This window comes from Protopterus annectens, chromosome 2.part0 (assembly GCF_019279795.1).
Source record: "Protopterus annectens isolate FY-2018-M chromosome 2.part0, PAN1.0, whole genome shotgun sequence".
Lineage (NCBI taxonomy): Eukaryota > Metazoa > Chordata > Ceratodontiformes > Protopteridae > Protopterus > Protopterus annectens.
In genome coordinates this window covers 1,073,491,107-1,073,516,938 of record NC_056728.1, presented here as the reverse complement: position 1 = coordinate 1,073,516,938, position 25,832 = coordinate 1,073,491,107, and the positions used below count along the sequence as shown (strand labels likewise).

Below are 25,832 nucleotides of genomic sequence, written 5' to 3'. Positions count from 1 at the left end.
TCCTTGGAGAAGGTAAAATACTACTTAATGCCAGGAACATACCAGCCTGGGATACACATTCCAAGTGCTGCATGATGTCTCTTCTCTTCATGTAGTCTAGGGAGGTATGTCTCATGTCACTAACATAATTGTCTAGGCTTAAAATGGCTCACAAGGGCAGTTAGCGTAGTACTAAACTATGAACCTATGAACTATGAACACCCACATGGACTATGATTGAGTCATACTGGTACTTGTGGTCCAATTACCTAAGTGCATGTGTAATGCGATGGATCCTGACTCCTAATAAGCAACTGGCAGTGACTTTCTCCTTATTCAGCCTGGTGAGAGGGACATCAGTGTGTCTCACAACTGAGTCTTCAATGATCAGAATGTTGGATTGTGTGGTGGATGCCTTATGAGCTTAGAAGTACAGGCTCCATGAGATGCGGCTTTATGTACTGATGTGAGGGTTGTTTTGAAAAAGAGTGCATTTGGGGCTGCAGAGGGTATCTGTTATGTGTACTTCATCTAGGAGGTCTTTGGATTTTAAGAAGGTTACATTTAAGTGCTTCAACATATGTGGGTCTGTGTGTCTGCTTTGAACTGTGTGTGATGGGGGCAGCATGTGTACTACTGACAACCTGATTGACATTAGGAGTGCTTTTATGTCAGAGCTTTCCCTCCAGTAATATTGTGTAAATACATCTCTCTCATATCAATTTGTTTGAGAATTAACTGGTTGTCAGTAAACATGAGGCAATTTCTGCATTGCCTCAGGATGCCCATATCCACCAAGTTGGTAACAGATAGTTGGAAAGTTCAAATCCGTGGCAAGACACCCATTTTTTATTGATTTCATGGCTGGAGTGACAATATAAAATAATGTCAGAAGTATCTTGTTTGCAACTCTGCGGGCAGTGCTTGTCACTGCAAACTAGTTGCTCTGTGTGAAACCTGGTATTGGTGAAACTTCAAAGGTGCTTTTACAAGAAAAATATCAACTTAAGATGTCTGCATCTATGCAGGGCACTGCCAAACACCTGAAGGGAAAACTAATAAGTAGACTGATGATTTATGGATGAAGTATTTAGGGAGATATTCTGAAATTAGGTTAGACAGCAGTAAATCAAGCAGTCCATATTGATGAGAAAGAACTAGCTTTGTTAAGAATGATAAAAAGAGGGGATTTGTCTGAATGGGTACTGCCTGGCTACTATAAGTGCTGGTCTCACCACAGCTTCATGCTGCTGGGGTACAATGCTCCTTTGTTTTCTTCTCTCACTAGAAGCAAAACAGCAGCACCAATCCCAAAATGAGAAGCAGGCCACGAGCTCTTTGGTGATCAACAGACTTGTCCCAGATGATGCAAGGGTCTGTAGGCTTGTTGCAGCCTTTTCCTGGTACATGCCTTGAACAGTAACCACACAAATCAGGAAGGTCAAACACAAGACACTTACTACCTAATCAGAAACAGTCAGGAATCAATGCACTCTGCTCCTTCTCTCACCAAGAGCAAAATATAGGCACAAATTCTAAGCTGGCACCAGTGAAGCAGTTATGAAGCTTCCCAGTGATCAGGAGACTCCAAGAAAAAAATGTCCCTGTGCTCCTTCTTTCAGCAGGAGCAAAACAGAAGCACTAATCCTATGATGACTAAATGAAACAGAATGTGGGCTTTCCAATAATTGGTGGTCTTGGAGTAGATGTTGCAAATTTTAATGGTAAGATGGAAAAATGGATTTATATTCCAAGAGCTGCAGTGTGAAAGCGGGGGTAACGTAAGCTTTAGCTATCTAAGTTAAGAGCCACTAATTTTATAAGAGCAAGACAGATTGGAAGGGGGTGGGCACTTTGTATTCTGACACTATGGAATACAGTGGGATGGCCAATAAATTTAAATTCCTGAAGGAGAGTGATTTCACAAAGTGATAACTTGGTACTTTCAACAGTCAATGAAACAGGAGTGGGAAGGAAATATGTGGTCAAATTAGCATAAGGGAGTTTAAAAGCAAAACTGTACCAGGCTGGGAGAGAGGGAGAAAACTTTTAGTTATGTACTTACCATAATGATAGATGTATGTGCTCCATCTCGCCTACATTCATAACTGATGGGCTCGAAGCCGAGAATCGGCTCCAACTCAGCCGATACACTAGCACAAAGTCTCTCATTGGCTGGGCCAACCCCCTTATCCCAGGATGCACCACGCCCAAACCCCCAGATCTTGTTTGCCCCACAACAACTCACTCACATGAGCCACTCCAACTGTACAATAGTGTTTCCTCCAGATTCAACAGGTAGGTGGAAGGAGGGCGGGTACATACGAATGTAGGCGAGATGGATCACATACATCTATCATTATGGTAAGTACATAACTAAAAGATGTAATGCGATCCTATCTCGCCTACATTCATAACTCATGGGACAGCGTCCCTAGCACCTAGATCCTGGGCGGCTCACTGGAAGACTCTCCTGAGCACTGTGAAACCAAAGGACGCCCGACCTCTAGAGGCCACGTCCAGTTTGTAATGAGAAATAAAAGTATGTGGAGAAGCCCAAGTGGCCACTGCACATATCTCATCCACCGACAGTCTGGCGTGGAAAGCCACTGAAGTAGCCATAGCCCTAGCAGAATGCGCTCTAACTGGAAATGGAAGGTCCCTTCCTGTTGATGCATAAATAAATGAAACACAATCCCTAATCCACCTAGCAATAGTGGTCTTAGTTACTGCTTTGCCAATCCTGTTATCTGCAAAGGCCACAAACAACTGGTCTGATTTCCTCTGCTGCTGTGTCCTATCCAAGTAAAACCTCAGTTGTCTATGCACATCCAACTGATGAAGTCTGTATTCTGCCTTGTTGGAAAATATTGGAAAGAAAACTGGTAGCTCTATAGATTGCTGCAGACAAAGAGCAGAAGAAACTTTCGGAAGAAATGACGGGTTTAGTCTTAGAGATACTCTATCCTTGTGAAAGATCAGATAAGGGGGCTTAACAGAGAGGGCTTGAAGCTCCAAAACTCTTCTGGCTGACATAATAGCTACCAAGAAGGCAGTCTTCCAAGATAAGAACTTTTGCTCACAAGTGGCCTCCGGCTCAAAGGGATGAGATGTCAAGGCTCCTAAAACTACATTCAAATCCCATGGCAAAACAGGTTGCGACACCGGGGGGGGGGGGGGGCGAAGCAACCAAGCTCCCTTAAGAAAGGCCTTACACAACTTATGACTCATGAGTGAAGACTCAAAGGCAACACGATAATTAGAAATCGCTGCCAATTGGACTTTAAGCGTGGAGACAGCGGAACCCTGTCTAAAAAGAGTTGCCAAAAAATCTAATACTCTGGACACCGGGGCTGTCAGAGGGTCAAGGTTGTGTTGCTGGGCCCAAATGGCAAACCTTTCAAATTTGTTAGAATATATCTCCTTAGTAGAAGCTCTGTGAGAAGAAGACAGAATCTAGACCACCTCAGGCGAAAGGATATGCTGTCTAAGGACGGAAGTGGAGCAGCCAAGCCGTTAGCTTGAGAGTACACAGTGATGGATGGGCCTGACCTGACTGAAGAGTCAGGAGGTCTGGAACTGGGTCCAGAATCCAAGGATCCTTCACTGCATACTTCTGAAGGAAAGGAAACCAAACTTGGTGGGGCCAGTGTGGTGCGATCAAAATCATGTTGCTTCCCAAGCAGATCACCTTCTGAATCACCTTTGGCAGTAGTGGGACCAGAGGGAAGGCATAGAGCAGACCGGAGGGCCAATTATGGACTACAGCGTCCCTGGGAGACCCCCCTGGGGGGGAATCAGGGAGAAGAAATTGCTGCACTTCGCGTTCCAGGGGCTGGCGAAAAGGTCACAACAGGGAAACCCCCCCCAGTTGGAGAAGATCCGAGCTGCTACTGGGTCATTCAGGGGCCACTCGTGAGGCATCAGAATAACTCTGCTCAGCCTGTCTGCTATCACATTGGACTTCCCCGGAATGTGCGTTGCCACTAGAAATCTCTGGGAAGCGATCGCCCAGTTCCAAACTCTCATGGCTTCTCTGCAAACAGGATAAGACCTGGTTCCTCCCTGCTTGTTCAGGTACTATACTACCACCATATTGTCTGAGAAGATTGTGATGGTACCCTTGGGAAGAGAGCTGTGAAGTGCCTGCAATGCTAGAAGCACTGCCCTCATCTCCAGGACATTGATGTGTAAGTGGGTTTCGTGATCCTGCCACGTGCCTTGAACCGTCCTGTCCAGATAATGCCCCCCCACACACCCTATCTGGGAGGCGTCCGTGGTCACTGTGGCAATGGGGGAGGGGGGGCAGAAGAGTCGCCCCTGGTTCAGGTTGGAGGAGAGGAGCCACCAACGAAGATCTCGCCGGCAGGTATCCGTAATGAGAATCGGGTAGGACAAGGGCAGATCTTGGTACAACCATTGGGTCGACAGGAGCCATTGGAGAATTCGCATGTGCAATCTTGCCAGAGGGAACAGAAGAATGGCGGCCGCCATCGACCCCAAAAGCTGAAGGACCATCCTGGCTGGGACTTTGCTTTGGGGTAGTAAGGCTAGGACTTGGTTCTGTAGTATCTTTATCCTCTCTGTTGGAAAGAATGCTTGCATCTCGACAGAGTCTAGCTCTGCGCCTATAAAGGCAACACGCCGTGATGGCAGCAAATACAGACTTTTCCCAGTTGAATGTAATTCCTAACAGATGTCCCAATTTGATGGTAGCACTCACGGCTTGAATAAGAAGATGCCTGGTGGGGGCAGTGAGGAGCCAGTCGTCTAGATATGGAAACACCTGGAGGCCCAGACGTCTCAGGTGAGCCATTACCACTGCCATACATTTGGTAAACACCCTGGGGGCTGTGGTGAGACCAAAGGGCAGGGCTCGGAACTGGAAGTGACTGGCTCCTAGGCGGAAGCGTAAATGTATCCTGGACGCCCTGTTTATCTTGGATGTGATAACAGGCGTTCTTGAGATCGATGGAGCACATCCATACTCCTTTTTCCAGCAATGGGAAAATGGATTGCAACGTGACCATCTGGAACTTGGACTTCTTTACGAAGCGGTTTAGGTGGCTGAGGTCTAGAATGGGTCTGAAGTCCCCTGTTCTTTTCGGCACCAAAAATAACTTTGAGTAAGTTCCTAATCCGGTCTGGTGGGACTGGCTGGATGACTCCCTTTCTGAGCAGCTTTGCGACCTCTATGGCTGCTTGATCCCGTTGACTGGGTGGCACGTCCGGGAATTTCCTTGATGGTGGAGGGGGATGGATAAAGGGAATGATGTAACCTCCGGCGATGATACAAAGCACCCACTGATCCTGAGTGATGAAACCCCAGGCCCTTGGATGCTCTGAAAATCGACCCCCGACTGGCTCCGGAGACGCACAGTCGGGCAGTCCCTCAGGGACGCTGGAAGGAGGAACCACAAAAGGATTCGCGGTCTCCTGTGTTGTGGGGGCCTCCGCCGCCTCTAGGGCGACGTCTTCCAGAATAATTCCCCCCTCCTCTGCCTCTGGAAGGGGGGGGTCACTCTGATGGGCAGGGAAAGACTTTTGGGACTTTCTGAACCACATCTTTCCTCCCCTCTGCGCCTTGGGATAAGGTCTCGAAGGGAGCGAAAAATGGGCCCCAATGGCAGACAAAGTCTTACCCTCCTGCTCGCATCTAGTGAGTGTGTCTTTCACCTTGGGTCCAAACAGAGAGGACCCGTCGAATGGAGCATCTGTGAAAGAAGACTTGAAAGCCTCCGCAAAGTGACACAAGCGCATCCAGGCTTGCCTCCTAAGGGCTACGCCCGAACTTGCTGCCCTACTCGCCCCTTCGGCTGCATACGATATGAGTCTTATGGACGAGTTAACAATCAACGAAAGGGTAGACAGCTGGGCGCTGACGGACTGCATTAATGCCTCAGGTACGTTACCCAACAGGGTATCTCCCAACTCCTTTATGAGATCCCTTTGGAGCCTCGTAAAATAACACAAATAATTCAGCGACCGCAGGGTAAAGGTCGCTGAAGTCAGGGTATGCTTCCCGTACCTATCCATGCTCCTGGACTCCTTGTTAGGAGGATGGATAGATGTAGATGCCTCTGCCACATCCTGCTGGGTGGCAGACGCCACCACCATAGCCTCCACTGGGACTCCCTTGGTTAGAAACTCCTTGCCAGGGGGTGCGGATAAAAATTTGTTGGGGCGAGAAGGAACTGGCTCCACAGAATCAGGGTGCTCCCACACCCTTCGACAAATAAGGTCCAGTAATTCATCGAAGGGTGGAGACACCCAGGAGGCAGAAGGTTGGGCTCCGAAAGCCTTGAGGAAGACCGACTCCTCTGCGGAAGGGGTTTTGGACGGCCAGTCACCCCTCTGTCTCAAGATCTCCAGGACATCGGAGAACGAGACATCATCAGAAGATGACTTTGGGGACCCTTCCGCATCATCAAGGTCGGTGTCCAAGGTGACAGACTCATCTGGGGAGTCTATGTGCTTCCTCTTGCACAACTTTTTCCTGGGGGGCTCTTCAGGCAAAGACTCTTAAGGCTCCTCGGAAAAAGGGGGACCACACATGGTGGAATCCTCAGGCCTCGGAGCCGCTCTGTCCGAAGACAGGGGGGCACCAGAAGCTCTAATCGCCGTGTCTAGGGAAGGAGTCGCAGATTCTGGTGAAGTCACTAGAGATTTGTCTAGCGCACTCCTCATAGCCTCGAAGGCGGGTCCACCAGAATCTGAAGAAAGGCCCACCTGCAAGACCATGACAGGTGTCGGGGTCCCCCTAGCCGAGGCGCCAAGGGGGTGACTCGGGGCCGAAACCAGAAGCCCCGACAAATCCCCCTCGGGCTCGACCAAGGACACCCAAGAACTGAAACCCCTGAAAGGAACAGAAAAGGTTTGAGCTGAAGACGGTGCCGACAGACTAGCAGTGGGTCTGGGAACAGACTCAGGAACCTCACCTGACTCTGCGAACCCCGTCTCTGATGACACCAGGGTTGTCGGAGGAGGAAGAAACAGAATCGAAATGGTTGGCTCCGGCCGCTGGGCTGGAGCTGAAAATAATTTAGATAAGACAGGTGACTGGAGGAGCCTCTGGACCACCCTATCTAAATCCGAATCTGAAAGCCTGGAGGACCTGGAGAAAACAGACGGGGGGGGGGGGTGAGAAACTCTTTCTACCGGCTCCGAGGCAATGCTGGAATGTCGACTCCTAATCGGCTCCAGAAGGATCAGAGCCGAGGAAGACTAGATTAGAACAGAGACCCCCTTCGGCGCTGACGGTTCAGGAGCCGACGAAACCGACCCTGGAGCCAAAACACTCACCTGCGGCTCCGAGACCACTGGAGCAGAGGAAAACCCAGATTGGAATTCTCTATCCTGCGGCTCTGAGACCAATGGAGCCGAGGAAGGAGACCGAGACTTAGATCTTCTCTCCTGCGGCTCCGAGACCAATGGAGCCGAGGAAGAAGACCCAGACATAGATCCTCTATCCTGTGGCTCCGAGATCAGTGGAGCCGAGGAAGAGGACAAAGATTTAGTTCTTTTCAGGCGGCTCCAATGGACTTGTCGGAGCCGAAGACTTCTTTTTCTTTGATTTCGAAGAGGGAGAAGGAGATATAGCTTTCTCAAAGGCTGGTTTTATTAAACCTTTCAAGATCAACTTATTTTTTCTCTCCTCTAGTACACGAGAGGAGAAGGCATGGCAAACACTGCAAGATTCTTGCAAGTGTTTAGCCCCTAAGCAATAAACACAGATGGCATAGCCATCTGTTAACGAAATTTTATAGCCACATTTCGAACATTTTTTAAAGCCCAACGGCTTATGCTCTTTTTTCTTTGCCAGACATGACCCACAAAGCACTCAAAACACAAGGGAAGGGAAGGAAGAGCTCTAACTGAAACGCTTGACAAGAAATAGGGCAAAGGCCCTCTAACTCAAACGGGCCTAGCCCGCCAAACAGAAAGAATTACACAACAACCAAAAACAAACACAGCCAATCACAGGGTAGTACAGATGAAGATAGCTATTAAAATAGCTGTTTGGTTATAAAATTTTTAAGCTAAGAGCAAAAACGACCCAAAAAGGCCAAAAAAGGAAGGGTACTTAGCCACAGCCAAGTCGAGACCACGTCGTTACTTCAGAAGCGGCAAACGAGATCTGGGGGTTTGGGCTTGGTGCATCCTGGGATAAGGGGGTTGGCCCAGCCAATGACAGACCGAGAATATGTATTGGCCGAGTGAGCCCATCAGTTATTAATGTAGGCAAGATAGGATCGCATTACATCTTAATTTCTGCATGACTCACAACAGAGACAGCTGTGGTCTCTTTCTTAGTTTAAATATGAAATTAAGAGCAGAATACAAGTAAAATACAATGTAAAGAAAATGTCAAAGTTATCTCCCCAGTTCAGTACTAAAGTGTTAAGAAAGAAGTACCTCTCTTGCCATTACAAAGAGAAATTACTTAGTGTCACTTGTCATGACAAAGCCAAATTGCTTGGTGTCTACGTCACTTACAAATCAATGTCTGATCAACAGGAAAAGCTACTTATGAACATGCAGAACTACATTCATAAATTCATAAACTGTAGAACTATGCTAGTACAAACTGCGTACAGAGTATTGGTCAACATCAATATTTCTTCATGCAAACTGGAGAAAATATGTCTCTCTGCAAGAAGGGCAGATGCAGTCTCTCTTCCCTACCAGACCATGAACTCATAAAGAACTTACTGTTACAAGACAGGGAGACCCAAACAAACCAAAGTACCCAAAAGGAACATCCGAGGCACACCTATGATCCTACAGGCCAGAGAGGTAGTGCAAACAAGGTAACAGAACACTGCATCCAGTTCTGCCAGACCTTAATGCAGCTTTGATTACAAACTCACAACGTGCACTAAGGAGTCAGTAACAGGAGGAAGCAAGGTCTTGCAAACCTGAATTCTCAAGCAGTCTTCTACTCAGAATTCTAAAAAAGCCAAAGGTAGAGCAGCCCATAAGTACAAAGTCAGAACAGGGTTAAGCAGCCTGGACCTCCACCACCATACCCACAAAGACTCACTCACAGGAAAGTGAACTCTCACCCAAAGAAAAAGAACAGTTTGAAATGGAAATGAAGGGGGACCCAGTCTAGAAAGGACAGTCATCCCAGTCAACAGCCAAAAAAGGCATCACAAGCTCAGAACAATTTAAATTATTACTATGCAACTTCAGAGGAATCACTCTAGACATTACTCTGTTCCAAAAAATCAAAGAATGGAAACCTGAAGCCAGTATCAGAAGGAAGGGATGCAAAGAAAGGAGCTCACCTCTGAGTAGTTTAGAATAGCAATTCACACAAAGAATGGCTGAAGGACAAAAGTCAATGTATCCTCACATGCTTTGGCAACCCGAAGGAAGAAAAGGCACAAAAACTACCTTCACACAGTCAACCCAGAAGTCATGGGATGAATCCTGAAGACCCCCCTTCCAAAATATGACCAAGGAGGTCCTAAGGACTAAGAGGCTGGACAAGTAGAAGCCTTGGTCAAATGGAAAGAGTCACTGATCTCTCCTGGGAACACGACTAGAGCCTCTCCCTCCATACATCAGATAAAGGACTTTCGGACTGCTCCACAAACAGACACTAAGAGGGGAAAGGATGGAGGGGGACTGGATACTGCAGCAGTGAAGAGAAGGACATCTACTGTTATGGTACAATTTTACACAATTGCACTATGTCCTTCCATATCTCCATTGCAGTATTCTTTACATAAGGGAGAGTATAAGAGCTAACAGGAAGCCTGGAAACAGGAAAACACAGAAGAGTCCTCTATAAACCCAAGTAGCATAGCCTTGGCAAAACCTGCCCTGGCCCTAGAAATAACATCCAATTCATAATGCTTAGTGAAAGTATGAACGCATGACCAAGTAGCAATTTCAAGGTGTCCAACCCCTTGAAAAAAGCACCAAAGGAGACAATTGCCCTAGCAGAATGTGCCTTTACAGATGAAGAAAGGCATTTGCCATGAAAAGAATAACAAAACAAATGATCATCAACCTCCTTTTACCCATTTTCAACATGGGATCGAGGTGTAGTGTTAACTGTTGCCATCTCTCTTCATTCAATACTACATTCCTGCCTTCTTCGACATTCATGCCCGACTTTCGTAAATCTTCTCTCACACAATCCAACCACCTCTTTGCTGGACATGTGCATTTTCTCTTACCTTCTCCCTTCTTTACCAGACTGTCTTCCGCTTTCCTGCACATGTCCAAACCACCATAATCTGTTCTCTTTGATCTTTGCTGCAATTGGAGCCACTTTGGCTTCTGCTCTTATGTTATTTCTTCGTCTGTCCCCCAGTGTGCTTCCTACAACCCATCTCAGGCACTTAATTTCCATCACCTCTAACTTTCTCATCTGCTCTACCTTTACTGGCCAAGTTTCTGTACCATACATTAGTACTGGTCACACCACTGTACTGTGCACCTTACTTTTCAGTTTCTTTGCATTCTTCTGTCACAGACTACACCTGACACTCTATGCCAGTTAGCTGCAGCCCCTCTGATTCCAGCTTTGACCTCTTCATTCAGACTTCCTTTCTCCTCAGCCATCACTCCCAGATACTTGATGGTAACCTGTACCAATATCTTCCCTTCTATCTCAATTCTCAACTTCTAATTTCCCCAATTTGCTGCCATTACTACTATCTTATCTGTGCTTAATTTCATCCCATGTGCCTTCAGTTTTGCATTCCATTCCCCTATCCTTTGCATAAGTTCTTGCTCAGGGTCTGCCTGTAATGCCACGCTGTCTGCATACAGCAACTTTGCTGATCTGTCCCCTCTGACCTATTTGCTAATGTAGTCCATCATTAGTATGAACAGCAGTGGGCTGCACCCTGATGTACATCCACTCCCACTGGGAACCCCTCTGTGAGACCAAACACTGTTCACACTTGAGTCATTGCGTCCTTGTACAGCCTTGCATTAATTCTACCATTGTTGCTGGAACTTCACACCACTGCAGTACTGCCCAGATCAACTTTCTTGTGACCTTGTCATATGCTTTCTCCAAGTCTAGGAATGCCCAGTTGGACTCTTTCCTCATCTCTTGCTTCTTCTTGACTGTTTATCTCACTGCAAACATCAGGTCAGTTGTGCTGTATCCTGACCTGAATCCAAACTTCTCATCTTCCCATCTTACTTTTACTGCTCTGTGTATCCGATTATTAATCATCCTCTCCAGAACTTTTATGCAACGCGACGGGAGTTTAATATCTCTAAATTGCCCACAGTTGTGGATGTCCTAGTACAGTGGCACAAGTATGCTTATTCTCCAGTCATCTGGGATATGCCTACCTCTTCAGACTATGAATACCCTCAGTAGCCATTTCTCCCCTATCTCACCCAGAATCATTATCATGTCTGCTGTGACCTCATCTGAGCATCCTGCTTTCCCTGACTTCATTTTCCTTAGTGATATTCTTCAGTCTTCTGGGTGGGCTTTTTTTCTCTCATCATAGGGTGTGTGTTTGGGGCAGTAAAACTTCTGTGGGGATTTCTTCATTTAGAAGTTGCTGGAATTATTCCTTCCGTCTGCCTTTGATGTCTTGCGGACTGGTAAACAGGTTGTTGCTGGTATCCCTTATAAAGAGTGTCCGACTATCTTCTTTATCTTTCTGTCTTTGCCTTGCAACCTGATGTAATTTCTTTATGCCACCTACTGACTCACTTTCCAGAAGCTGGTACAGAGCCTCCAATGCTCTATTCTTTGCTACTGCAACTCCTTTCTTAGCTTCCTTGTTACCAACCAGTATTCTTCTTAGCTTGGTCTGTTTTTTTTTATCTCCCACTTTTTCCTGCACTGCTCCTTTCTTTTGATGACTTCCTAGACTTCTGCATTCCACCACTGGTTTTCCTTATGTACCTTATTTCCATACCTGTCTTACCCACATACCTGTTCTGTAGTCTTCACACATGTTGTTTTGAGGCGGTGCCATTCTTCTTCAACTCTACCTATTTTCTTCTCTTCTTGGGGTGCTACAGCCCTGAGTAATTCCTTGAATTGTTGTCCTTTCTCTCTGGTCAGCTTCCAGGTCTTCAGCCTGATCTCTGTTGACCTTACTGTCTTCTCTGACCACTGCTTGTAGCTTATTGTGGCAACCAGTATTTTATACTGTGGGCCCACTGTTTCACTGGGAATGACTTTGCAATCACTGATTCTATGCCAGTATCCTTTCCTTACTAGAAGGAAGTCTACCTGAATTGCATGTTGGCCACTCTTGTATATGATCTTGTGACTGACTCTGAATCACGGGTTAGCTAATTTCAAGCCATTTGACAGACAGAAGTCAACAATGGCTTGTCCTTATTTATTCCTGTTGACCCAGGTAGTCCTCATATCCTGTTTGTCCCAATATGTGCATTCAAGTCACACATTATCAGCATCAATTCATGTAGTCCTGCTTTACCTAGTAGGTCCTACATCTGCTGTCTGAAAGCATTCTATTCTTCACTATCACAACCTTGCTGTGAGGCATAGCTAAGATTATGAATACTACCCTATGATTACACTGGAGTCTGATTGCCATGAGATTGTCACTAAATTCTGATGACATCGCTGCCTTCTGAACCTCTCTCTCACCACAATCCTGACAGCATTGCTAGCCTGTCCCCCTCCTCTTGAGTAGTAGGCCTGGATCCCAACTCAAGTGGCTTTGCTGCACTGCCCTTCCATCTTGTCTCCTGGATACATAGGATTTCCAGCCTACTCAGTACCATCATGTCATCTTCTTCCAAGCTCCGTCCTGTCAGTGAACCTACACTGAATGTAGTAATTCTTACTTCATGTTTGGCAGACTGATTGATTTTATGTCCAGCTTTCGCTCAACAGAGCTATCACAGGTAACTCAAGTTTGGCAGCTGGACATCAGCCGGCCAGTATTTTATTGACCAAGGGCTCCCGGGCTTTATGGCAGGCACACACTGGCTAATAGGGGCACATACACCCCACAACCACCGCTAGCCTGGTTCCTTGGTGTAGGTTCGAGTGGGTGCGATCCTCAACACACTCATCACAGGCAACTAACCATGCCCATTTGGCAACATTAGGCAACATGACCTAGAGGTATATTTTACACTGTCGAGTGGCTAGCCCTGCCACAGTGAGGAGTCTGTGATCTGTGCTCTCCTATCTTGAGGACACTGGATATCATAGAGATGCCCAAAGCGACTGGTCTATACAACTCTACTACCTATCATGTATAGCCTGTGCTGCTGCCCACAGCTCCATTCATTTGTGAGTTTCAGATGGAAACACTCGGCATGTTTTTTGAAGGTGGGAGTAACCCAAATAGATACAGGGAGAACATGCAAACTCCAAACAGGCATTGCCCATAAGTCAGGATTGAACCTTGTACCTTATGCATGGGAGGCAAAGACCTTAACCATTATGCCAACTGGTGTCAAAAAAGGCTTCAGAACAGGCTTTAGAAATCCAGGATGAGAAGGTTTGCCTAGAAATAGCCAAACCCAAAATCCTGGGATGAAAAGAAACAAAATGCTGCAGACTTGCAAACTGCCTTTGTTTTATGTGAATAATAACAGAGCTGTCTACAAAGATCCAAGATGTGAAAGGAAAAAAAAAGAAGGAAAACGAATAGACTGACAACTCATTGACCACTTTGGGTATAAAAAGAATTATTTCGAAGAGACACCCTGCCTCTGTGAAAAAATTAAAAAGGAGAAACAGCCATAACAACCTGAAGTTCAGACACTCTCTTGGCTGAAGTAAGAGCCAAAGGAAGATCAGTCTTCCAAGTACAATGTTGCAAGGAAGATAAAGAAGCAAAACTGAGGTTTCAAGATGGTGGAATAGGCTTTCTGGGAGGCCAAATATGAAGAACACCTTTAAGAAATTGCATGACCTCAAACTGAGAGGCCAGAGGAGGATTCAAGGGCAGATGAGCAGAAATTTCTGATAAGTGAGCTTTAACTGAAGCATACACCTATTCAGCATGGAGCAGACCACAGAACCAGAGGAACCTCCACAGAGAGGGGGCACCAGTCAGAAAATCTTTTCCATTTGGACATATATGATTTCCTGTTAGTTGGTTTCTTGGCCTCCTGCAGAACCTGGAACATGTCCTCAGAAAAGAGGTGCCTAAAAGGAATCAAAACCCTTTCCTGTTAGTTGGTTTCTTGGCCTCCTGCAGAACCTGGAACATGTCCTCAGAAAAGAGGTGCCTAAAAGGAATCAAAACCCTATTACCCACACTGTCATTTTAAGAGTAGACATGTGAAGATGGAAAATAAATCCCTTGTCTTATGTGAGAATATCCACATGGTGAGGTAACTTATGGTGATTGCCCTTGGTCAAGTCAGAAAGAAGGAGAGACCAATGCTGGGTCAAATGGGAGTCATCACCAGGATTTTGGGAGAGCCCTACCTGATCTTGTGCAAAACTCATGGCAGCAGAGGAAGGGGGGGGGGGTGGTCCTACAGAAACATTTCCTTCCAAGGAAAAGGCAGAAGACTTGGAACTCTGGAACATAATAGTGGAAGTTGTCTGTTCAGAGGGGAGTGTGCTTGGGTTCTGGACCTGCTGAATGAGTCTGTCACTAGATTGTGCTCTAAGGGCATGTAAAGCACCTGAAGAGTAACTTGATAATTGACAGCTGCATCCCATACCAGAAGAGGTAATCTGCAAAGGACATAGGACCTCGTACCCCCCCTGCTAAGTTGATGTACCACATCACAGTGGTACTGTCTGTGAAGACTATGAGGGGGCCAGGATGGAAAAGTGAATATAAAGCTTGCAGAGCCAGAAGTACAGCTCTCATCTCTTTTATGTTGATATGGTCTGACCTCTGAGGAGGAGCCCAGAGACCCGGACCTTTGGCGGCCACAAGAACCTCCCTACTCCAAGTCTAAGATGTAGTTGAATATTTCCTGAGAAGGAATCAGAGCCTGGAAGGGAAGACCTGGATTGAGAAAGAGTTAATGAATCCCACCATTGAAGCTCGAGTTTGAGACAAGTGGGAAAAGGGACAGGGAACTCCAGGAGGTTGCAATGTTGAAGCCTCACAGATTTGAGGTACCACTGAAATTTCTTCATGTGAAGCCTGATGAGAGGGAGCATGGGAATACAGAAAGCCATAAATTGCAGAACCCTGAAAAAATTCCCTAGCTGTGAGAGAGGACAGAGGAAGGAGAGATTGTAAAAAGGCTGTTAAAGACAAAACCTTGGGAGCAGGAAGAGAGGCCAGCATGGGAACAGTCTGAAGCCTGCACTCAAGAAAAACATGACCCTTGTAGGGTATCAGGACTGGTTTCTTGACACTTATGGTGAATCCCATGCTGTGTAAAAGTCAAGTGGTAAACTGGAGATCCTGCAACAGACTGTTGGGAGAAGGAGTTTGGATGAGCAAGTCATCCAGACAGGGAAAAATCTGAATCCCCCAAAGCCAGCAAAAAGCAATGACAGGAGCAGGTCATTTGGTGAATACCATTGGGACAGTAGAAAAGCCAAAGGGCAAAACAGAGAACTGAAAATACAAGAAACAGAGAAACATAAAAATTTCCTGAACAGAGGGTGAATAGGGATGTGAAGGTACACATACTTGAGAAACCAAAAAGGCCCGGGGAAGGACAGAGGAAACAAGGTCTGAGGAGACGACATCTGGAAAGAAGGGAACTTTAGAAAAGTGTTGAGCACAGAAAGATCCAGTATTGGTTTCCATGTACCCTGCTTCCAAGGAACCAGATACATTATGGAAAACCCCTTTCCCACCTGGGTGGGTGGAACAAGCTGAATGGTGCATCGATCCAAAGGGGATTGCAGAATGTCTGGGAAATGAGTAAGCTGTTCCAGAGGAGGCTGAGGAATGTCTGAAATGGGGGGGGGGGGGGATTTCCAATATCCCTGACAAATGACAGACTACACTCAGGAGTCTGAGGTGATCTGATGCCAATTTGGAAGAAAAAGAGAAAAGTGGAGAGACAAGAGGACCTGGCTGAGGGGAAGGAAATGTCAAATGAACAAGCTGTCCTGAAAAGGTTTCTGAGATGAAAGTGTCTGAGTGGATTTAGCAGGAGGAATGCAAATAGATCCCTTCTTACCTTTAGGAGGTGGGCGAGTCTGTCTACGAACAAAGGAAGACTTAAAAAGGGCAATTCCTCTGGAATTTGGGGATGGGGAGACAAATAAATATGTTTGAATTTTCCTTCAAGGCCTTACCCTTATCCTGGAGAGACTTAAATAAGCCAACAGCAGCCGTCCCAACACAATTTTTGTTATCCAGAGGACTATTCAGAAACTTGGCTTTAATACCATCAGATAAAGTCTGAAGACATAGGTAGGAATAATGCCTCATCACAGACCCAAAGGTAGCAGCCAAGGAACAGGCATCAGCTGCATCATAGCTGCATTTTATGGACTGACAGACCTGGGAAGTGGACCCAAGCAGGGAAAGAGCTGAAGCCTTCTCAATAGAATCAGGAAGATCAGACACCACCTTAGCTACCGGAGAAGGAAAAGCCAAAAAATATCTGATCATGTGAGTTTGGTAATTAATAGCCCTAAAAGACAGGGTGGCAGCAGCATATACTTTTTTACCCAACGTTTCCATAGCTTAACTGAAGGAAGGAGCTTAGCAGATGACAACAGCTTGGAAGTTTTATCAGAAGAAACTGAAACCACTGAAGGATCAGCAAAAGGGCATTTACACAAAAACTTGAAATCCTCAGCCAGTTGTAGAACCTATCAGGATTCTTAGGAGCTGGAGGCTGAGAATCAGGAGTTACAGAGGCAGCTGCAAAAGTGTCCAAAAGGGCTGCCAAAACATGAAGAGCAGCATACGGCTTGGAAGACTCCATTTGTAAAAGCTCATAATACCGCTTTTGAATGTCAGAGACCTGGGAGGCATCCCACTTACAATATTCCATCATATGAGCAACAATATCCTCAAAGGATAATTCTGCTAAGGAGGAGTCTGGGCTCAAAGAATCCTCTTCCTTGAGCCACAGTCTAGAAGGGAAGGAATATAAGAAGAGTAAGAATGGGATTCCTCCCTGGAATCCAAGTCCTCATCTGAGGAATCCAATTCTCTAGGCCTCTTAACAGAGGTGGAAATCCAGAGTGGAGCCAGGATCTGACAACACATGAGGAGGCTTCAAAGCCATTAAAGCACTGAACATACCCTAAGAAAAAGCCTGCCATTAATGCGGAGGAACTTTAGCAATAAGGGTAATATGTTTAGCTTTCTGTCTTTTCTTGAGTGGCACATCTGCCCTAAAGACCCTCGGAGGTTCAGACCCTTGGTCAGATTCAATAACTGCTGTAGGGATCTCTTCCCTCACTAAAATCTGAGGACTCCTTCTTGGTCCCTTGGAAATAATCAGCTGAGGGTCCCCCTCAACATCTGGAATAGATGTCAGAAAAGCCTTCAAGGACATGCAATAATTTGGATCCATGCCAGCCTCTACTGTGGTCACGGCAGAGGAATAAGAAGCAAGCAGCAGATGGTCTTCAGGGCTTTTACTAGCCTCCAGACACATGTCCGGGGAAGGATGGATGGCACCTAGATCAGGCCTAGTGTTTTTTGGCCTTCATCTTGGCAGATGGCTGGCCCTGTTGACAGGAGGATTCTGCCATAGCACCATGAGACAACAGTTTAAGTCACTGGTTCTCAGGGTATATGGACAAAGAGGATAAATGACTCAAAGGGTCTTAGGGACAAACATTTGACAGATAGTGCACTGCGTATAGTCAGAGGAAGCACCTACACAAAAAAGACACTGGTTGTGACACTCTTGGAAAATCTGCCTCCCACACTGGCATTTTTACTTCCTGGATGACATGAAAACAAATACAATATAAAATTGAAAACAGGAGAGAAGAAACCACAATAGGGGCACTTATCTGAAAGCAGCTTGGCAAACAGGCCAGTAGAAGTTCATTCAGATCAATGTTCAATAATGGCATTTGGAATGGCAGCAAAGAAGTTCTAAATGTTTGCGTCTATATGTTACCTTTATGCCCTAGACCTTATGCGGGGAGCATACGTGTGACGTACAGCACCTCTAAGATCTAAAGGCTTTGGTACACTTGCTGAATGTTGGGCTATCCTTAGCAGGAAATCCCTTATGTAAAGAATACTGCAACAATGATATGGAAGGGAATTGGCAGATCTTTTTGCCCACCCTCTGGAGTACTTGGATACAGGACACAGAGGCAAAGGAATTTTAACAGAAGTCTGTTGCATATAAAGAGCACACTATGGTCTGTTCCTACAGTGTCAATGGTGTTTCCTCTTCCTGAAAGAAGAGGAAAAATTCAGAGGGCAAGAAAGTGAGCTACTGCAGGAAGAGGTCTGCCTAATTTCATGGAAGATATAGGGCAGAGAGTGAAGTCCCTGCCCCAGACATTTACTCCTATCAAAATGAACACCAGGGTGAAGAAACCATCACCTAGTGAGCATGAGTGCAGCCAAGTCATCGGCCTCAGGCATATGGTTGTGGCCACCACCCATAGCAAAGGCTTTCACTTCAGAAAAGAAACGCCTAATAAAATGATGTTGCACCAGCAAGACAATATGCAAAGTGAAGACAAACTGCAATGAAGACCCCTTTCGGCAGGCAAGCCTGAAACATAGACAGGAAGTACATATAGCTGAAAGCCCTAAGCTCTAATGTGGAAGAGAATTACAATGCCTTGTCTGCCCTGACCCATCCTGGACCACTCCAGTTGCCATATCGTAGTGACTGGAAGGCAGGCTTGGGAAACAATAAATGTCCCCCCCCAAGACAATGTTAGGTCATCCACAAAATGTTCTGGCAAGGACTTATTCCAGGATAGTTACCCTCGGATGGTAAAGGTTCTGAGACACCTGTGGGTTACAGCAGACACCTGTCAGTGTTCTCAGGATTCTATGATGATATCAACAAAGGCTGGTTCAAGGTGTGTGTGTGTGTGTGTGGGGGGGGGGGGTGACTGGATAGCCTGATGACTAATCACCAGATGCCTATAAACAAACAAGTCTTTGTGTGGCACAAAACCACCACAAATGAGTTTTGTCCCAAATTTTCTGGATGATTCACTCCACAAAATGTAGAAAGCAAACTATTTGCAAAATAAAAACATTTTCTGGTATCTATCTGAAGTTTCATTTTACCACTCAGGCATTCATACCTGTGCCCTTGTATGAACTTCTCCAATAAGAGCAGAGTAATGCTGTTCTAAATTTTTGTTCTGCTTCTGCCAGCTGATCTCACGCTCCTTCATCTGCTCAGCCACTTTGCTAAAAGCATCTTCTTGAGTCTTCTGCAGCTCCTTTATGGTATCAACCTTGCTTTTACAAAGATTTTCCAAATAGGACATCTTAGGGAAAAGAGAGGAAACAAAGCAGCATTGTGAGTAACTGACAGCATGTTAAAATGCACATACAGGTGTTTAATAGCGAGTTATTTTGCAATGCACAAGACTTCCATTCAGCAAAAGTTCAATATGTCATAGCTTCAAATGTTTAAGTTTCATTTTTACATTAAACAATTGTGTTACAAAATTACCATCTTATACATTAGCTTTTTCCCCCAGAAACTGAAAGCATTTTTCCCAAGGAATCAAGTAAACTTCTGGCATGCTTCACTTTCAACGTCCCATTGTACAAAGACGTGGTCTCAAAAGACGGTCTGGATCTGAGTAACAGCTGTCTGCAAAAGAAATCCCTTAACCACAAAAAAAAAAAAAAAAAAAAAAAAAAAAAAAAAAAAAAAAAAAATCAGAAAATAAAAGGCTGAGCAAGAAACACATGACTTTTGTCATTCTGACTTTTCTCAAACATATTAGAATATCGAGGTAGTACATTTTAGAGGTGGTGGGTGTGTGTAGATTCTCGTATTTCTAAGTATACATTTTTATTTGGCTTTTGTACAAAATAAAAAATTACGACTTAGTGGCAGTGTTAAAATGCTTACAGAAATTAACCTGAAAATGTTATCCAATTATGTTTGCATTATTTGTTCACCATGATTCAGCTGTCAGTTTTAGTTTTTGTATTCAGCATTTACATGGATTTTTTTTTGAATGTTCCGATTTCTTCTCACATCCCAAAAATGAGCCATAACTAAATTCATCATTTCTAAATTTCCTGCAGGTGTGCATACCATGACAGAATGAGTGTGCATACAATGAGCTAATGCCCAGTCTGGGACAGAAGTCTCTACCTTGTGTCGAATAAGTGCTGTGATAAGAGTTGGTTCACTCAAGATGATTAAGTGCATTAAGCAGATAATCTGAGAATAAAACGAATGAAAGGTTTATTTGTACTTCAGCTCTTCAAAAGGGACACCGATTTATTTATGCCCAACTGCATTTTAGTCAAAAATCATTTTTACTAGAAAAGGTTTTCATATAAGTAAAGAAAAGGTAAGATCTTAAAACCAATCTACAAAAGCAGCCAGAAAAACGCCAATTCTCAAAACAAACTCCAAAGGTAAAAAGCATTGACAGACACAGCACAAAGGTAAAACCAAGATTTATTCCAAACATGAACCACTCCAGAAATCAACCATAAGTGAGCGCTTTCATCTCCTAACATCGGAGATTTCTTCAGACTAGTGGTGAAACAAATACAATACACTTAAATATCATTCTAACATCAATTAAAACATAAGTAACCCATAAATTAGAATTAATTAGTTAAAAAGACAAGAATACTGAATGCTAGTGTTTAAGCCCCTTTCTTTTTAAATACATAATAAATTCTTCTCTATTATTTAGTCCGGGGTAAAAACATGCATTTAATCTCACTTGCCAGCAGTATTCAAGCCAACCCAGCTCTTCTTCAATATTAATGTTTATAACTTTGGGATGAATTGCATCTATAACTAAACATTTAAAATTATTTTTACATTTTTTATCCATATAATGTTTAGCCATTGCATTTTTTGTATCACCTCTGCCTATTGCATAGTGATGCTCATATATCCTTCTATATAATTCTCTACCTGTTCTACCAATATAGAAGCACATGCATTCTAAGCATACTAATAAATAAACTACATTTTTGGACTTACATGTAAATTTGCCCGGAACATTTACTATAGTTTTTCCTAATAATATTTCATTGCTATCTGTATATAAAAACTGACAATAATTACAATTAAAACATTTGAACATGCCTTTTTTTTGTGGATTTGTGCTTCTCGCTGCAGTTTTGACAGGCATGGAGAGAGGTGTGGCCTCGACAGGCTCTACAGGTTTTACAACTAACTGTTTTCGCCGGTTGTGTTCTGAATGGCACACCGAGCGGTTCAATTATAATTAATGAAGAAGGTATGGTTAATACTGTGAACAAACTTTCTAAAAAAACTGTAACAACAATGAAGAAGATATTTTAAAAGGATGTTTAGCTCCACCGTCTAACCCTTTTATGAGTTGCGATAAAAATGGTGTACAGCCGGAAATGAATATGAATGCCGGCATCAACATTCGAGAGCTGTTTAACGGGTTAGAGAAAGATCTTATGACAGTGAAATGCCTACAATGGGATAATCTGTTTTTGAAAACAGCTTGAAAGCCCAACAAGTACCGAGGGGGCCAAGGGTAAAAAACTTACCAGTGAGAAAAGACCTGCCAAAGGAATTTACTGATAAATGGTTAAACATAAATCAAAGGGCGGGTTTACAATATATGGAGCTACTATATGAAGTCAACACCACCAAATTACACGAATCAACTGTTAAAATAAAAGAAAATCATGAAATTTTGAAAGACAACACTTCCAGAGACAATTTTGGTAGCAAAATGGTGCAGATTCAAGAAAAATTGTATAAGTTGGATGATAAGCTATGTCAAAGAAAAAGTAAAAAGTTTCTCAGAGACAAGAACGAATATGCTAATGGTACGGCTTCAGCATACGGGCTGAGGCTTGAAACAAGTGTCAATGAAAATGTCCAAAATGAGTTTGATATGGGAAATAAAGCCGCCGGTGAAGTAAGCTTATTAAGGAGGTCGGAAAGACTTGGAAACAAAAATCAGATTATAACAGTGGCGGAGGTCCATGCCAATATGGCAGGGGAAATAACACAACATGCAAATGAACCAGTAGTTAAAGCCAAAACCAAAGATAATTTTAGGAACAAAACCAATGAAGAAATACATCATAAAGTGAATGAGAATAAGCAGATTATTGAAGTATATCAAAGAGTTGATAATCAAAACAAAACTTGGGCCCAAGTGACAGCAGATGGTTATAAAGATAAAACTTATTACAATAAACAGCAAAAAAAACTGTGGGGGGGGGGGGGAGAAAAGCTCTGAAGAAGAATTCGAATTACCATCAAAAACAGTGGAAGACATAAATAATGTTAATTTTAAAATTGTCAACCTGTGTGAGAAAAATATCTCCTATGAAGAATGCTGTGTGCTGAGCAAAGGATGGAATTTTGCCCCTGCACAAAGGGCTAATAAACTCACTATGATTAATGAATTGAGACTATGTTAGAAAGTTAAATTTCAGACTTCTTTTTGGAAGTCAGAAATCTAATAGCTGTGATTTTTACAAATCAAGCTGCTACAATCCACCTCTGTGTAAAGAACTAGAAATGTTTTTGAATGTATGTGAAATGCAGTTGTTAGAAATGTTAGACAATGATTCTAAATTTAAATATTATAATTTAACTAAAGGAGAAAAAGAGTGCTTCAATGCCCTATTAAAAAATTATAACATTAATTTTTAAAGCAGATAAAGGAGGGGCAATGGTTTTGATGGAAAGACAAGATTATGAAACTAAAATGAAGGAATTATCTGATTCTAGTTTCTATAAAACAGTTAACCTGAATGAGGTTAGAAAAGGTTTCTCCTTGATAGAATCTTGTATAACAGAGTGGTATTATGCTGGGAGAATTGATGACAAGACAAAGTGGAATATTACTAACAATAACCCTAAAATAAGCAGAATTTTTGGTATACCAAAAATCCACAAAAATACTGACTGCCCTCCATTAAGACCAATAGTTGTTAGTAAGAACAGCAAGACTAAGGGTATGTCTATTTTTGTGGACAGACATCTACAAAAAGTGGTACCAAATGGTGCAACATATATAAAAGACAGCTATGATTGTATAAAGAAATTAAATGATTTACAAGTCTCTGTTGCAGATATGCTAGTAACTCTTGATATAAATTCTCTTTATACTATGATTCCTAACAAAGAAGGGATGGAAATGGTTAGAATGGGATTGTTGCAATCTAAAGCATTTTCTACAAATAGTATAAGTTGGAAATGATAGATCTTGTTTTATCATATAATTTTTTAGAATTTTATGATGAATTGTTTGTACAAGTCAATGGGGTGGCTATGGGTGCTGCGTTAGCACCTAGTTATGCCAATTTATTTATGCAAGGATGGGAGATGGCCAACATTTTTGGAAGTATTTTTGCAAAGAATATCATAAAAATGTTGAGATTTATTGATGACATTCTCATAATTTGGATGGTTCTGTGGAAGAATTAGAAGCATTTTTAATATACATTAATAATATTTGCTCATATATTAGATTTACTCATACTTACAGTAAAGAAAAAAATATTTTTTTGGATCTTACTATCTATAAAAAGGATGGAAGATTAGTTTCAAAAATCTATAAAAAATAATGTCAAAATAATATGTATTTACATTACTCCAGCTTACATCCTAAGAAGACAAAATGGAATATTGTTAAAGGCCAGATCAATAGAATCAGTAATTTAACAAATAATGAAAATATTTTCGTTAAAGAAGCGAATAGTTTTTGCGATAAGATGAGTAATAGAGGATATCCTGAATATATGTTAAATAAAATCATGAATGAAGAAGTTCTTAAAAGAAACAATGTGATGTTAGATGAAGCCCACACAGAATATAGTACAGACTTCACAACAGCTTTAGTGGTACAAAACAGCATTGATTCTTATGAGATCAAAAATATTATTAGAAATAATTGGGCCATCTTTAAAGGTAATAAAGATCTTTTACATAAATTAGGAGATGAACCCAGATTTGTGCAGAAGAGAACTAAGAATTTTAAAGATTTTTTTTCAAACTAAGTTAAACAAATGCAAGGTAATAGAGGAGAAAAAAAGCATGTTCAAATGTTTTAATTGTAATTATTGTCAATTGTTATATATAGATAGCAATGAAATATTATTAGGAAAAACTATAGAAAAAGTTTCAGGCAAATTTACATGTAAGTCCAAAAATGTAGTTTATTTATTAGTATGCTTAGAATGCATGTGCTTCTATATTGGTAGAACAGGTAGAGAATTATATAGAAGGATATATTAGCATCACTATGCAATAGGCAGAGGTGATGCAGAAAATGCAATGGCTAAACATTATATGGATACAAAATGTAAAAATAATTTTAAATGTTTAGTTATAGATGCAATTCATCCCAAAGTTATAAACATTAATACTGAAGAAGAGCTGAGTTGGCTTGAATACTGCTGGCAAGTGAGATTAAATGCATGTTTCTACCCCGGACTAAATAATAGAGAAGAATTTATTATGTATTTAAAAAGAAAGGGGCTTAAACACTAGCATTCAGTATTCTTGTCTTTTTAACTAATTAATTCTAATTTATGGGTTAATTATGTTTTAATTGATGTTAGAATGATATTTAAGTGTATTGTATTTGTTTCACCACTAGTCTGAAGAAATCTCCGATGTTAGGAGATGAAAGCGCTCACTTGTGGTTGATTTCTGGAGTGGTTCGTGTCTGGAATAAATCTTGGTTTTACCTTTGTGCTGTGTCTGTCAACGCTTTTTACCTTTGAAGATATTAAAGCATTAATATATAGCAGTCTAAGGGTAGTGTAACTTTTTACAAAAGTCAAATCAGCCTCGATTAACATAAGAACTCCTCCAACAAGACAGTTTGGAATACTGGGAAAGGAAATTAATGTGTTTACTTAATGCCACATACTGAAGGCCTTTGAGTCTTGCTGAAATATAACACATGCGCTGTTAAAATACTTCTTTAGAAGTAACTCAACTTATTTTAGACTTAACACCATGCAACTATTACCAGGTGCTGTTCTGACAACATATGTATGGGAACCATGCCCAGATTACCAAGGAGACAGATGGAGCTAAAGCTCCTGGTCTGTATGTCTGAAATAGTCACTGCTGTTTGAACTACCAGTGTAGTCTGCAATCTTGTGACATCACCGCTACACTTAAAAGTCCTCTCCTCTTTTTCCAAAGATGGTGGTCGTCTAGTGTGCACCCTCTGCACAGAGCTCCCTACCTCAGTTATAGCTACTTGGGAAAATTCCCTCTTTTAAGTATCAGTAGCTATGATCTAAATAAAAGAAAAAACTGCTTCATCTTTAACTTTCTGGATCTGTGGTCTATTTAGCCCTTTCAGGATAAAAATCATCTTATTTATCCTACAGTCTGTTCTAGTGTTCCAGCCACGTGTATCTGAAGGGCCTAAAATCATCCTCTGCACACCCATTATTCAAAGGTGAATCAGATAAGCATGGCAAATGAACTAGACACTATGGAAGGACAAACTACAAAAGCAAAGTTATCAGCAATCTTTTCTCCAGAAAAAGAGGTAGTCTCCAAAAGGCAGAAAATTAACATGCAGCCATCGGATCCCAGTAAGTCCAGCGCTAAAGCCAAAGCTGAATCTAATTTTCACATGGACGAACTTAAACAGGTGCTCCAAGCCATTCAACTTGCAATACAAGGTTTTTCTGAACAACTTGCCAAGTTTGGAAATACTATCAACCAAATCGCTGACAGAGTGGACACCCTCGAACATAAAATCCAGTCTAATGAATCTCTAATTCAGACTTTTTCTGAAGAGCTTTGTGCCAAAACATCTCTAACTGAGC

At 42.8% G+C, this 25,832-nt stretch overlaps 1 protein-coding gene across 3 annotated transcripts in view; it reads right to left on the bottom strand.

Moving 5' to 3' along the window:
• CCDC171 (coiled-coil domain containing 171) overlaps window positions 1-25,832 on the bottom strand; it is a 3,960,104-nt gene that overhangs the window by 1,888,665 nt on the left and 2,045,607 nt on the right. For all 3 annotated transcript variants that reach the window (XM_044061288.1, XM_044061289.1, XM_044061290.1), the window contains exon 15: window positions 19,136-19,324. In XM_044061288.1, coding sequence (XP_043917223.1) covers window positions 19,136-19,324 — 189 coding nt within the window. The remainder of the gene's footprint in view (window positions 1-19,135; window positions 19,325-25,832) is intronic.